The sequence below is a fragment of the Rhododendron vialii genome, chromosome 13a (assembly GCF_030253575.1).
Source record: "Rhododendron vialii isolate Sample 1 chromosome 13a, ASM3025357v1".
Lineage (NCBI taxonomy): Eukaryota > Viridiplantae > Streptophyta > Magnoliopsida > Ericales > Ericaceae > Rhododendron > Rhododendron vialii.
In genome coordinates, this window is record NC_080569.1 from 11537182 (window position 1) to 11553459 (window position 16278).

At 37.9% G+C, this 16278-nt stretch overlaps 2 protein-coding genes across 2 annotated transcripts; both read left to right on the forward strand.

The window, feature by feature from the left end:
- The first annotated feature begins 933 nt into the window (after nucleotides 1-933).
- Nucleotides 934-5258, forward strand: LOC131314970 (superoxide dismutase [Cu-Zn], chloroplastic). The gene is made up of 8 exons (XM_058343980.1): nucleotides 934-1422; nucleotides 1537-1598; nucleotides 1964-2003; nucleotides 2137-2232; nucleotides 2329-2360; nucleotides 2475-2550; nucleotides 2719-2772; nucleotides 4922-5258. Exons 1-8 carry the CDS (start codon nucleotides 1191-1193, stop codon nucleotides 4945-4947), a joined length of 618 nt encoding a protein of 205 aa, XP_058199963.1. The 5' UTR covers nucleotides 934-1190; the 3' UTR covers nucleotides 4948-5258.
- Nucleotides 5259-13010: 7752 nt separating this feature from the next.
- On the forward strand, nucleotides 13011-14141 carry LOC131314971 (zinc finger protein ZAT5-like). The gene has a single exon (XM_058343981.1). The coding sequence runs from the start codon at nucleotides 13128-13130 to the stop codon at nucleotides 13932-13934; it is 807 nt and encodes a 268-aa protein (XP_058199964.1). The 5' UTR covers nucleotides 13011-13127; the 3' UTR covers nucleotides 13935-14141.
- Nucleotides 14142-16278: the final 2137 nt, after the last annotated feature.

Here is a 16278-nt window from a genome sequence, read left to right on the forward strand (position 1 = left end):
TATCATCCACTCTTTTTTTCCCCTTCTTATACGTATTTTTTAAACTTCTTTTAGCTTTGGATAAAAATTTCATAGGCCGATTCTTTTGAACAAGAGAAATTCACAGAAGTAAAATTAATTAAAAAACTAACAAACCACTAAAGATGAAAATAAGTCAAAACTTTGTTTTTTTGAAACTTATTTATGCATTTGTTAAACCTATTGAAGAGTTCAAACATTTTATCTTTTCTGCCCCATCTTATCCAATCATAAGGTTCTTTTTTCCTCCTAACACTGAAAAAAGTCATTAAAACTAGAAACAACTACGAAAAATATTCCAAGTTCATTATGGAATTATTCATGTTCTGTCTTACGCTTTGTTTGGAACCTATGAAAAAAAGGGAGAGAAAATAGAAAATAATTACAACAAAGTAAAATGCAAGAAAAAGATTTGTTATTATTAATAAAATATTACTTTCTTTGCTGTTAAAAAAATACTGACAATTTTCCTATTTTTTCTTAACCAAACGATGGATCTTCTCTTCCCTTTTTATCACGAGTTTCAAACAAACTCTTACACCCTTTTAGAAATAGAAAAATAAAATAAAAATTACACCATTTTTGAATTAAGTTTTTTTTTTTTGTCAATATAATATAGTAGAATTAGTTGTTAGTGATTACCACAAAGGGCGACCTCCTCTTCATAGGACTTAAACCCACAATCTCTCACTCTCAAAGAAGAGCTACATGACCGCTTAATCTAAGTTTAAATTAAGTTTTTTTTTGGTTGCCAAAATGGTACAAATTTTATTGAGGAATAATACTCCATTTCAAAGAAATCAATGACATTTATCCAACCGCAAAGGATCTAATGATTATTTAGGAGATTTAGTTTTCCAAGTATGAATACCGGAACCTCTCAATCCACCGGCGGATGTGTGAGCCACACCATTTGCCGATCTCCGAATAAGCATAAATAATGAAAGAAAAAAGTTTCTAATTTTCCACATCTTTCTCTTCTTTTTCCTGCTACCAAACAAACCCTCCAGTTCTTTTCTGGTCTCCCCGAGTTCAAACAAACTGGGCCAGATCGAAGCAGCCAAGAACTATACTATACCAGTAACATAAACTGTGGAATAGCCGAGAAGCTATCCCTCAAACATTATCCCATCCAAGCAGGTCAAATCCAAGCCGCAATTCCATTTCCAGCCATGGCCCCTCCCACACTCCTCCTCTCTTCCACCTCATCTCACCTTCTCCTCTCAAACCCTAACAACACCAACCCATCTCTCCGCTCTAATTCCTTCTCCAGCCTCTCTCTCAAACTCACTCGCAAATCCCCCAAGTCCCTCACCGTCGCCGCCGCCGCCAAGAAGGCCGTCGCCGTCCTCAAGGGCACCTCCTCCGTCGAAGGGGTCGTCACCCTCACCCAGGGAGACGATGGTCTGCTCTCTTTTTCGACCTTCACATAGAATTGTATACAGAATTTTCTTGGTTTGTGTTTGATTGATTAGAAATTGAGAATTGTGGAATGGGTTTTTATTTTTTGGTTGATAGGTCCAACGACTGTGAATGTTCGCATTACCGGACTCACTCCGGGGCCTCATGGGTTCCATCTTGTGAGTATTTCTTGATAGAGAACTACTTTCGTTTTATTGCATATAGTTTCATTTGTGATTTTTTTTTTTTTGTGAGTGGCGAAATTTTTTTTATTCATCTCGAGGATAAAAAGAACGAAATTAGTACAATAGGAAAAGATAAGCATTGAGGGAGCCTCAGAGAGTGCACAACACTCTCCTATCGCTGCTACTCGCAAAATCATCTAGTTGCATTTGTAGATAACTAGTGAAGTTTTATTGCCCTTAGTACTGCTTACCCAATAGAGTAGTACTACTTCAGGTTAATGGAATCTATTTGCATTTTCAGATAATTAGTGTGAAGTTATATTGTGCTTACTTGTGTTTCTTCTTTTAATGTTTTGTAGCATGAGTACGGAGATACCACAAATGGGTGTATTTCGACAGGTTAGATTTGATTTTATTTGAGGCCTAAACCAGTAGAAGTGTTGGTGATTACTGTATTGGATTAATTGTAACTTTTAATTTTGTAGTTGTTTGGTTTGTAATTTCATTTTTTCCTCCATTGGTTATGTGATAGGAGCACACTTCAATCCTAATAACATGACACATGGTGCTCCTGCGGATGAAATCCGTCATGCGGGTGACCTGGGAAACATAGTTGCCAATGCCGATGGTAATTACAATTCACAGGTTTTCCTACAAGTTTTGTATGATTTGTGAGACCCAGCAATATTTGTTTGACTGTTTTTGGTTACATGGTCTAATTCAGGGGTGGCAGAGGCAACAATCGTCGATAGCCAGGTATGGATTGTAAATGATTTTGTGTGCCTGCACTCAACATACTTTTTAAGGCTCAACTTCTTCCTTGGCTATTGGTCCATTTTTTACTTTTATCTATTGGGCTGATTTGTGCAGATACCACTTAGTGGACCTAATGCAGTCATCGGCAGAGCCTTGGTAGTTCATGAGCTTGAGGATGACCTTGGAAAAGGTAAATCATAATTCGTTAAACTGATTTCAGTATGTAGTTTTACTTGAACTTCCTTTTGTTAGCAAAGAAGTTTATACTCACTACAATGCACATAAATGTTTGATTTTTCTTCCGATTATGATTTCTATTGTGTGCAATCTTTAATCTCCTTTGGTTTTTGATTTCCAGGTGGTCACGAGCTAAGCCTTACCACTGGCAATGCAGGTGGACGACTGGCATGTGGTATGGAAATATACTAACTTCACCTTTCAGATAATATGAGCTTCTTTTTATTTTAACATCATAGCAAGCAAGTTCCAAGTGTTAAAAGTAAGGGCGATTGTCTGACACATCCCACGCCCTTACTCAAGCACCTATTTTTGGATGCGCGTACTGTGATACATCTAGATAAGTGTATGTAAGATAGGTCTTCTATCATTCCGTTTAGATTCTTGTATAACTTATTATGTCAGTTTGGTGAGTCTTGCCAATTTTAGTTCCTAAGAACACTGACCCTATTCGGTTTGAAGTTCCATGTAAGCTGAGAAATTAGCTATTCTGGGATGTCCCAATTTCTCCCTGTCACTTGCATTTACTTGGCTGATATCAAAAGATTATGGGTGCATTAGGCATAGGTTTAAAGTTCTATAATTTTCAGCTCACGCAATGCCTGAAAATTGTTGGTCCTCTCACCTATGTCATCTTTTTTATCCCAAGAGAAGTTTTGAAGGGTATCTTAGATTGCATAGGCAATGCATTTTCTGGAGTGCTGACTTCCAAAGCCCTAATTCACTTATTGTTTCTCAAAATTTTGTAAAGCCAACCTAATACTTCTTCACTGGTGGTCTATAATTTGTAAAGCACTTCTTAATTCACCTTTGAGATTCTGGGAAGCTATCCAGGTTGCAATCTTGACATTCATATGTTGTTTGAGCCTTGAGGAGTTAATGAAGTATTTTCTTTCAGCGTGTTAATGTTTCCAGTGAGTGCTTAGCCAATGATAATTCCAACAAGTCTCAGATGCATATTGTTAGCTTGAATGAGAAGGCTGATTGGGAATGGCTAACCTCCATGTATTGCCTGCAAAAAGACCAAAGAAAGAAAAGGAACTGGCTATAGTTTTCCCTCTTCTAATCTCAAACTTATCTTACTGGACTACAAATACGAACTCTCCCTACAGGGGAAACTTGTTTCAGGAAAAGAGATGAAACTTTAGCAAACTGAAAGGGGAACTTCTGGAAAAACTTCCAATATGTTCCTAAAATCACTTCAGTGAAACCGTATCTATGCTGAGGCAATTTCTGCTCTAGTTTTAGCACAACATTATGAGTTTGTTCGTTTGGGAGACTCAAAATCCCTGGGCACGGTCTCCAATAAATTTTCTCTATCTCTCTTCACTCATTACTCTCAAAAACCTCCCTCAAAACCCAAAACAAACAGTGTCTATCTGTTTTGATTCGAAACTCTTTGAACTTGCATTTTCGAGGTATCGAGTGTTTGATGAAGGAAAGCTAAGTAGAGTATAGTTGAATGATTGAAAATCATTCAACTGAAGCTCATGGTATCATCATAATTGAAGCTCATGGGCTGCTAAACCGCACAGGAACCAAGTTATCCCACACTTACTGCAATGCCAATCAATGTGCCGACCATCTTGCTCACTTGGGAGCCGAACAAAACGACGAGCTGATTATTGCAGTGACTACCCCCATCTCCCTACGGGAGTTCTTGATTAAAGATAGCCTTCTTCTTAGGCAGGCTCTAGATTAGTGCTCTTTGGACTTATCTCGGGCTATTCTATCCTTTATCTTTGTTATGACTCTATGGACCTTGCTTTTTTAGTTAATTGAATTTCTGACGTACCCAAAAAAAAAAAGAATGATTGAAAATCTTGTGCGAAATAGAGATTTTTCATTTTTTGGCAAGAGAACATAATCATTTGTAGTATGCTTTTTAATTATTACTCTCATCATGCATGAGACCTTTATGACTGAGTGCATCCACTTCCTGCTGCTTCTTGAGACCTTTGAACTGCATAAAAGCTAGCCTTTCTTGTCTGAAGATCCATTATCCATTCTCTCACTAGTTCAACCCGCGAAGTAGTGCCATACATAATTTGAAGTAGAACTGGTTCATTTGGGCCGTATACTAAGTTACTAACTATCAATTCAGTTGCTGGTGCAACTTCTACATACTTAAGTATAACCTGTTTCAACGTTTGAGCGTCATTTTTCTTTTTCCTCCTGATGATCACTGCATCAACATGCTTGCTGGAAATGTCATCTTGCTGCAAGTTTCTCTGGCTTATATGCAAAGATTGGTTTAATTACAATACCGTAAGTTTACCTTTGATAGGATTTTTGATTTCTTATTGTGATACCTATGTTTGCAGGTGTGGTTGGTTTGACGCCAGTGTAAGGACCAATCCTTGTTTGGTATCGATCTGCTATGCATTGTCACTACACTCGCATGTCTCGTATAGAGGTCATCCTTATTCAAATCCACGTTGTGTACTCTAGAATTTTATGAACGGCGATCGTGGGTAGCAGTGCTTGTGGAGTTAAACGTGTTTTTGTGCGTTCACTATTCAAAAAATAATGTGCGGCATGGATATTTGTTAACGTGTTATAACGTGGTGTTTACATCACAACTTAGATATGACGCCCTTTCTATGCCTCAATTTGTTAAATTTACTCAATTTCGAAGCTGATATTAGTACTTTCATTGAACTTGTTTTTTAGGTCTCAATTACTCGTGCACTCGAGAGAAGTCTTGTTGGTCGATTTGTTGAACTTGGTAGTAATTATACTGGTATATTAGCAATTCACGGAACTTGATAACTGGTGAATTCTCTTGTTTCAAATGAACCAAAAAACTTGTAATTTTGCTTTCCTGAAAAAAGTGAAATCACACACCTTGCTTGTTGATCTCCTATCATCCAAATCCTTCATCGGGCGACTGCATGTACAGCAGAATCAAACTCAGTTAGGATGGGGGTTTTTGAGGCAGACAGACACAATCAATTATCTGCGTCGCCTAAGTTTGTGTTTGAATATCGGACCTTTTAGAGGAAAAGAAACACTGAAACTAGGGTGGCAAATGAGCCGAGCAATTCGTGAATTGTTCAAGACACGATTCGGTAAAGGCTTGTTCTTGATTCGGGTACCAAATGAACCAAATCCGAGCCTCAATTTTAGGCTCATATAATAAATGAGCTGAACCTGAACCTGACAGTATTTGGCTCGATTAGGCTCGTGAACAAGTTTGAGTTCATGTACAAAATACAAATTTTATTTGCAGTTAATTGTATGATAGCTCATATATCTAATATTTTTTGACTTGTTAAGACTCGTGAACAAGTTCGAGTTTGATTCAAATTTAGGCAAGCTCGGCTCGTTCAATTTTCATTGTGCTCAAGCTCAGCTCAAGTTTGCTTAAGAGGTTTTTATGTGTAGCTTCTGTTTTGGACCCCTTCTTCCCGCGCACTTAAGGAAAAAAACGGAAATGTACTGTTAAGGATTTCTGGAATATTTTTTCAAAATTGTTTCTATAAAAATGTCTAAACCACTAAAACCCTATAATAGGAAAGTCAACAAACGAACCTGAACATTTTAAAATTTGGCTCATTTGCAACCCTAACTGAAACATAATCCCTCTACCACTTTTTCTATCGACTTCTTCCATAAGTTCAGCTTCCAAACACAACCTTAAGCTTAAAGTAGAGTCCTTATTCCAGATTGTGATAGGGCGACAATACTTGTGTCTGCGTATTTTTTATTAACAACAAAGTTGTTAGATACTAAGTATTTGGGATTGTAAATTGTATACTCTCTCCGTTCCTTTTTAAATGTCTTGCTTCGTAACTCCAACTTATTAAAAAGACATCATCATTATACCTTTCACATCAATTTTTTCCTCCACTTTTCCTACTTACCCATCATCATTACATTTTTACTCACTAACTTTTCAAAATGGAATATACTTTTAGGGACAAAATAGACAATACACCAACTTTTATCCACTAACTTTACAAAATGGACACTTATTAAGGGACAGCCCAAAATGAAATACTGGACTCTAAAAAAGGGACGGAGGGAGTACTAAACATCTGAGTTAATTCAAGTGTGAAGAATCAGAAATCAAATGATGAGTTGATCGGTGGTCCTTACTTACCACCTAAATGTAGGGTTGGAGTTTGGCATAAAGGAACTGGGGGATGGTGCTATGCAGTGGTTTTGAGCTGTCGGATCGTGCATCGGATGGCTCGGATCTCATCTCGGTAATAAACGGCTCTCGATCGTGGGTTGTCGAGATGAGATTCGAGCTGTCGGATGTACAATCTGACGACTCGGAGGTGCGCAATACGGTGCTGTGCACAGCACCAACCCGAATTCCGCAAAAAGTGGTTGTGATTAAAGGGGAAGTGTGTGATGGATGGGCAACTTAGCTTTCACTCTCCTTTGTAAATGCAATATCGATCAGTTACAACTTCCAAGTGGTTCTCCTACACATCACTCCCACTTCTAAATAGGTACATCACTACCACATCACTACCACTTCTACTACTATACTACACATACATACAACACTACAACGAGAGAGAGAGAGAGAGAGAGAGAGAGAGAGTCTTATGTGGCTCGGTTGAGCTTTTTTCCTTGTTTGTCTTGTTGTTTGTCTTTTGCTTGTAGTTTAGTTTGACTACTTCGAGTCACACTCCATGACTTATAATATAATGATTTGGTTTCACTCCAAGGCACTTATTAGTAGCTACAACAAGTAGTTGGTTTACCAGATCCGTTTCGAGTATATATGGTTCATATACTTGGGCTTAACTTGGATGACAGGAATTTTGAGCAAGAATGAGAATGTAATGTCATATCTTCGTAATTCTTATGCCTGGAACAGATTAGAACAGTTATGTGATTGAGTTTATGCTTTTGTAATTTCTTTGGTTGTTAGCAATGTTGCGGCTATATTTGTATCTCTTATTTGAACTTTTAGAACTCTTTTATCTATCTATGAAGTTCTAATTTTTTCCAAAAAATGAAATATGGCATATGCAACCACGAATCACATTCCAAGAGAATAAGTGAGAATCTCATCCCTCCCTTACTCCATGATAATCTTATATTTCTGGATCAATTCCATAAAATAAAAAAAAAGAAGAAATGTTTGACTCCTATAAAATTCTAAATAAATGTTTTGTGAACTAGATTACCAAATTAATCCAAACACTAGAATCATATTACTTCAAGTATTAAATTACTAGCAATTTGATTCAAATTATATTCTCATTTTTCTCTCAGGATTCTGGCTATTTCAAACATAGCCTAGGTTTGAGGGGGGAAAAAAAAAAACAAAACAAAACCTGGATCCTTAAACCGAAACGAAACTAGGCATGAAGGAGATGCAAACGTGTCAAGCTAGAGTAATGTGAGTAAATGAGAAAAACATCAATAAACCGAAACGAAACATTCTAAAATTGCTCAACCTCGATCCTTTTTTTTATTTTTTATTTTTAATTATCAAAACCTGGATCCTCATTTAATTGTTCTTTATCACGCAATCTCCGGGCGATTTAAACCGTTGACTAACCCAATTACTACTACAAAGCTTCGCATCATTATTCAACAAACAATTACTGTAGATTGATGTCACTAATTAATATCCTCACTCAATTGAACTTGGATCTTTGTTGAAGTGATCATGAGTGCTTTACTCCCAGTCTTCCTCTAGAATTAAAATAAGTTAACACCCAAAACAAGGAAAAAAGATTCTTTAGAAGATATGGAAGTTATTGACCATGTTGGTTTTGGGATTTTGGATTCGGAGTTTCAGGCTCCAACATAGTTCCGCCACTGCGAAAATCCCAAAACAAACATGATGTGTGTAAAATTGTAACACCTCAAGCAAATCATTGGCCTAGTGCCTTGATTTTGATCTACAAGTCAAGCCACACGTTCCTTTAAGCCTTAGATACTAGTAGTAGCCCACATGATTTCTTATTTACCCAAGATCATTCATGTAGACTTCCGATGTGGAACGAGGTGTTACAAAAATTACGAAGGAAAACTAGTCCCCTCGTGAAGATGATTAATGATGTAATTCCCAAAACTGCTAAATAGGTCAGAAAATAAAAATAAAAAAGAAAGAGAAAATCTTGTAGCAGCTGTAAACAAATGTTTTCGGAGCTTAATCTCAGCCGTCGGTCCAGATTTAAAAAAAATTATTCGTGCGAATAGTTTTTTTAAAATCCGGACTATTGATTGCCGAAACGGACAGCTGAGACTACACGGCTCCGTAAATAGGTTGTTTGCAGCTGCTCCGGAAATAAGTTTCTCTCAAAAAATTAAGAAATATGTGGAGTAGAACTTTAGCCTTCTAAGCTTTTACTACTTCTCTTTTTTCCTTTAAACAACTGTACTAGCTAGCCTAGCTATAACAATTAATTTAACAACAGAACGACATAACGGGCCAACGGCATACGACTGCTGGCGGCTCCACCCAATTTCCGTGAGTCACAAAACTCACGACGATTGCTTTGTTGCGCCAACGAATCTGCCCTAGCTAAGAGTAATCAACCCCCGTCTCCTTGACTTTACTTTAGGCTGTGCAAGCTTTAACAACTTCACTTTTCACTTGGTATATATGCCTTCTATTCCTAGCTAGTTTGATGGATTAATTTGGTTGTTTTCCCAAAAGTAAGTTGGATCCAAAATGTGTGTGTGAGAGAGAGAGAGATATTTTTAAGAATCATTTATGACATACTTAGCGTAAGCCGGACAACAATGAAAATGAACATGGTGTGCCGTGCAAATATTTTATACCATATCACTTGAATAATACTTCAAAAGTTAGTTACACGAGTATCAGTCTCGCCACCCATTGTGAATGGTTTTGAGTTTGGTGCTTCTAGTTCTAACGCAATGGAAGGTTTTTCAATATTTAAACTCTTGCGTACGGACGCAGACACACGTTTTAGTGAACCATTCCGTAATACGCTAACATTAACTGATATTAAAAGACCTGGCGATAACAAATGTTACAAGAGCGAGTGCTCATGTCAATCATGCGAACGTAAGTGTGAAAGAAGGTATCATCACACTAGAAATTAACCAGTCGGCATTGTTGAATTCTATGAAATACAAATGATATCATCATCATATATGATACTATTTTGGTTAGGGATAGATGGTTAGTTAAACTTGGTCTAATTAAACAAATTTTCACGTTAGGTGTTCACCAGTAATATCTTCTCCCTCAATTCCTTAGCTTGTTTTGTGGGATGAAAGGTTTGACTCCAAATTTCTCAGTTAAAATACATTGGCCAATGGGACGGCCTTTTTTTTAAAGAACAAAAAAAAAAAAAAAAACAAGCATCAAGATCCAGCTACTTACTAAAGGGCTAGTGTACTAACTAGTAGTAGTAGTTGGGAATATGGTGATCAGCTCCTCCTCATACCTCTCAAAAATTGTTATATTGAGGATAGAGCCGGCCCTGACTTTTCAAAGGCTTAAAGCGAAAATTAAAAATAAGGCTCTTTTGTTAGACTATTATAAGGGACAAAAAAGTAGAAGGGGCCCTTGAAACTCAAAAAATTTTGGAGGCTTGAAGCAGCCGTAACACAAGCTTTAGCTCTGGGTCAGCTCTTATTGAGGGTTAAAATTGATCCCACAACTATGATCCAAATCGTTGATCACGTAAAACTCTTTTCCAATTAGTAATATAATTATGAAAAGATTAATTTAATCAGACATTGAAAGATAAGCGAACACGTTGTCATTCTTGTTGTATAATACGGTAGATTATAAATTGATATACTTTAAATTTAAATCGTCCTTTAGTTGAAGAACCTTTAAGTGCAGTGGATTGATTGATCAGATAAGTGCGGTGTGTATCTATTCAGTGCATCTGATTAGTTAAAGCAGAATAACCTTAGGTCCTTAACCATTTTGAAGGACATACATCAGTACTTATATATGTTGCTTTTCGGATTTAAAGATTTGAGATGCATGGATGGATTCTGGCATCACTTGGTATTATTTTCTGAATTTCTTTCTTAATCACTCGGGCGTTTGAGTTAGTTTACGCTCATCTTAACTAATCATGAGAATCAATCTATCGTTCCCTAGCGAGGGGTCAAATTAAAGTCGGGACAGAACCCGTATGATTTATCTCTTATAGCTAGATCTCCCCATACATGCATGCATCTCTGTATCTCTCTCTCCTCTAAATATAGTGCTGGCACTTTTCTTGAAGAGGAGGTGAATTGAATAAGGTGGAGCATGCTTTCAACGTGTAATCCCTTGCTTTAATGGTGGTTCTTGTTCTTATTCGTGACTTTCGTCGGGTAAACTACTACGTACTATGACATGAAAAATGTAACCGTTACTTCCTAACAAAACTCTTTGTGCACGTAGTGGCATAGCCGGGAATTTCACTCGGTGGATGCATCATAAAATATGGTTTTTTTTTGTTTTCTTTCGATAACCGAATGTTCAGATCAGCTTGTGCGCAAATCAGTTAATTTCGAGGCCTTGAAATTAACAGCCAAACAGGTTCCTCTAGTGGCTTGCAATAAACAACGATAATATAAAAAAATTTAGCTTGTGGACTCAAGATTTACAATTTTCTATCTTTTATCTACAATAAACAATGATAATATAAAAAAAATTTGAAATTACAACATAAAATTTGCTACCATGCATATTTTGATAATGCATATGTACAACAAATAAGTTAAAAGAACTTCTTTGAAAACTTGACAAAGATATCAAGGGATATAAGTGATACAAAAGAAAAATGTGTATAACTTTTTAGATACAAAGGTCATGACCATCATAAGTTAGGGATAACAGTGAAATTGTTAGAAGTTTTAGCGGGGCCCATGACCCACTAGTCTTATACTACACTGTGTGCACATACGCCGACACGAATATGATCGGAATCGTCCAATATACAAGGATCCCACAAATAACGAGGAGCACATTTTTATCGAATTATTTCAAACACATCTCTATTAATTTATACCCTCATTTCGTCTATTTGTACCCAAAATTAGGTACTCTTCCACAAACAGAGCACAACATTAATGATGACGAAAAGTAATACTAGTACTACATATTCTTCAAATCAATCGGTGGGGGAAAAAAGACCGGAAGCCCATGCTTAGGTCAGGTAAAACGGGTAATTTTACACCGGTCTACCCTCTAAGTTAAACTGCCTAATTTTTACTCATTGCGAATATTGTTTATGATACAAACACTTGAACAATACTTACATAGTGTTCAATTTGTATGCGTTACTGGACTTCTTGTTTCAATTCTATGTCTAACATAAGGTATAGAGAATTCAAAAGGCGAAAATAACCTATTGACATAATCGACGCGAGTTAAGTCTAAGTCATTTTCACGTGTACTTAAATTGGATTGTATCTTCTATACTTTTATTTTAGTTTTTGGCGACGAGAAAGTAGCCATACAACTCCAAACACCTGCAATCATCTCGTAGGTCACAACGATCGAGTAAGTCAAGATAATCTCACACTAGAGAAAGAAAAATCCAATTTTGACAACATGTTATTCTAGTGATTGGATTGGATCATATCTGACCATCCAGCTAATAGAACACATTATATGACCCAATCACCTGCATAGTATAAATTTGTTAGCTGATATAATTAGCGACTCCACATATTTTAGAACATAAAAATAGAAGAATATTTTAGATCATTACCTTTGTAGGCCGTGGATTTTTTTTTTTGTTTACGTACTCTTGTAAATAATATCTAATGTAAAAAAAAACTTAGTATAGCATCTTCAAACATGGTAAAACTATTTAGTGTTCTTGGGCACCGCCACATGATATTCAATGTCCGCTGGATTGTCTTTCCACTTCCAACGGGCACAAACTTATAGCTACGCCACTGGACTAATACACTAGTACTGTATATCTTTAAAAGAATTTACTCCACTAGTTTGACAATAACATTAACTTGTTAGGCATAGTTATTAATGAGTCCAATTAAGATGGGATGCACATTTAAAGCACTTGGAAGATACAACTATACCACTAGTAACTTGCCACTACTGTACCACGAGTTAGAAACGCAAAGGAGAGGAGATTGGTGGCCGACTGAGTTTGATTCATTCATTGTAACTGTTCACTAGGGCGGCTTCTCTTGACGAGAAATTTTTGGGTACCGGGTTGGTATCACGTTTGGTGCCCGAGCAGTTTATTCGTGCTGTCCAAAAGTGTGTTAGATGTCCGAAATTAAAACCTTCTCTCCTCTCATCCCACCACTCTCTCTCTTCAAATCCGAACCGTCCAAAACCAAAATTAACGGCCTGAATGCGTCGAGTAGGCACCGGATGGTACCCACCCGCCACTCAAAAATTTCTCCTCACCCCATTCACTCTCACTATCCTCCTTAACCACTCCCTCCTATATATACCCATAGCCACTCTCATTGCTCTCTCTAACTCCACTTTTTTCACTCCTCAATCCCCAGTTCCTCTCCTCTCTCTCTCTCTCTCTCTCTCTCTCTCTCTCTCTCTCTCTCTCTCTCTAACTCTAATTTTTGTGTAGGAAAATATATATGGAATCGCCAGAAGAATTCACGGGGTCCAACGATCACTCCCTGATCATGAAACGGAAGCGTACCAAGCGTCAACGGCCTTCCTCCGCCTCTACTTCGTCGACTGGGGCCGCTAACAGCGACGGAGACGGCGTTTATTTTGCGATTCCATCCCCTACGTCGTCCGGCGAGATGTCTATCACCAACACAGAGGAAGACCAAGACATGGCCAAGTGCCTAATTCTCTTGGCTCGAGGCGTTTTCCAAAGCCAACTGGAAGAAGAAGAAGAAGAGGGTAAGGTTGGAGTAAAATTCAATCGCCACGCTGAAAGATCCGGATTCTGCGTCTACGAGTGTAAGACCTGTAACCGGACTTTCCCTTCGTTCCAAGCCCTCGGCGGCCACCGAGCCAGCCACAAGAAACCCAAAACCAAACTCGAAGAAAACAGAGCAAAACCTGAACAGGGAGAAAGAATAGAACAGGGGATCAAATTTACCAAGTTGGTTTCACGTACCAGCGACAAGCCCAAAATGCACGAGTGCTCGATATGCGGGTCGGAGTTTTCCTCCGGCCAGGCCTTGGGCGGCCACATGAGGCGGCACAGGGCGGTGCCGACCGCCACGAGTATCGACACGAACACTGCAGAATCGGATGAGGACGGACATGATGATAAGAAGAGGAATGTTCTACCATTGGATCTCAACCTACCAGCGCCGCTAGAGTTGGAGGATGACGATGATCATCACGGAGAGATTAACTTTCAATTTGATCTGTCCAAACAGTGCCTTGGGCTCTCCGGCCCTGCTTTGGTGGACTGCCACTACTAGGTGGTTAAGGCCCCGAACTAAGGGGTTTTGATTTTTTGCCAAAATTTGGGTCTATTAGGATCAGTCGAGGTGCGCATAAGCCCGCACAGACGCTGATCATTATTAGAACAGAGTGGAAAAAAGGGTTGGAGACTTGGATTAAATGTGAATTATATTATTTATTTGACAGTACTCGTTTGAATCAATTGAAATTGATAATTACCACAATTCTTTGATAGTTATAATTTGAGGTTTTGGGTGTATTTTGTTTTTCATGGTTGTGATCTACTTCTTGTTGGAAGTTGAATACTTTGAGTAAGTAAGTGGTTAGTGTTCATGGTTGCCTTTCATTCACGAAAAGTGAGCGATGGGAGGGCATCTTTCCTATTTCTGTTTTCCTCTTTTCAATTCTTTTTTGCTCTTTCTCAGTGGGAGAGCGATGTGTAACACTCAAGAGAGAGAGGGCGAGCACGAGGGTTAGTCCGGTTGATCGGTGGGTTTTGCTCTCCACACTATTGATCAGGGTTTGATTTTTATGGTCAAGTCACAAAAACAGAATTTTTTGTGAATTTTCCAATCCTGACGTGAATGTGATCAGTCTTTGACTGAACCGAGAAAGAAATTAGTATGTGAGGTCCGCGTAAACTGATCCGGACACTCCTAACCGTAGAACGAGAGAGAGGAATTGGTAAGGGTTTGGCAACAGCAGCACCACAACGGAAAGTCGTGGATTAGGTTCCTTCTTGTACTTCACTACAATAAAGCTTAAAACAAAAAAAGGGAAGAACTCCCCTTTGGTTTGTTGCATTAAATGACAAAGAATAGATATGGAAGCTGAGTTGGTAACTGCCTTTCCCATGTGTATATCTATCTGTATCTCCCTTAAAAACTAAATTTTCCCCTTTGTTGCTTGTTTTTATGGATGGTTCACCACACTTCACTCCCTTGTAGCTTCCAACTCTCGACCCACCCATTTCACCTAAATGTGTTAAAATATTGACCGATACCTATTGTACTACTCGATTCATATTGTATCGATACTATCAATAACACATGCAGCTCGTTGATATTTAGTAATATATCGATACTATCAACCACACAGTTTGTTGATATTTAGTAATATACCGATACTGTCAACCATAAAGATCTATATCATGCACAATACCATTATTTAACAACTAAAACTAGTCTATCAATTGAGCTCATCACTTATCAAGTTACTTAACCAAACTGAAGGTCCTACTCTTGTATGTGTACAGATAATGGGTCCATCCTCATCTCGTTGCACAGCATTTTTATTTTTTTTCAATTTTTCATCCATATCCATGTCCACTAATGTACCAAAAAATAGGTTGTGTCTATGTCGTCACACAGTTATGAAGTGATATTTAGGTATTAATTAGACCGGAAGCTTTTTTATTTATTCGGTGGTGGGATTATGTATATTTTGGTAGCTTGCTTGCTATGGGATCAACTAGAATAAGTTCCCATTAAATGTTGCGTGACTTAGCATGCAGATTAAGGGAAGCTTAATTATGCAGAGAGAGAGAGAGAGAGAGAGAGAGAGAGAGAGAGAGAGAGAGGTGAGGTGGGTGACTAATTAAACTCTTGATCAGAGAGAGAGAGAGAGAGAGAGAGAGAGAGGTGAGGTGGGTGACTAATTAAACTCTTGATCAAGTGGTTGTTACATATGTGCAGGGTTCGGCGACTTTTTTTTGGTAAGCCAAGCATGTGGGTACATTGCGTGTGAGATGTCCAAATGCAATGTGTGGGGGCCGATTATTGGGTACTCCAAGAATACGCGTGGTATTGTTAGGTGATATTGTTGCAAATTAAAGATCAAAATCACACAAACCAAACCGAGTCAGTGTCTCAATCAATTGGGATCGGCTAAGATCGACATCACACAATGTGAGTCATTTCTTGTCTTTCAATCAACCGATAAAAGTGAATAGTAATGTCGCTATCGCATAATTTGTTTCTACGTAAATGGTTGAAAGTACCACGAAGGCAACGCCACTTGGTACTCTAAGAACACTGAATAATTTTTTTTTTTTTTTTTGTCGACATCCGCACATGTAAGTGGGGGGCTACAACATTATGCTATAACCTCTACATATTCTCTTCCTATTACTGCATCTAATTCTTAAATACTAAGCCCTATTATAAATACTACTACGTAAAAACAAGGTTACCCTCATTTTGCCAAGGGATATATATTAGTAGAAAATAAATATGTTGTGAAGGTCAACGAGGTAGATAATTATTCGATCTTATTTAAATAACGTCTAAACAACACTTGATAATACGTTACACATTTGGGTAAAGTCTACGACACATTGAACTATCTATTGTAAAATGTGGC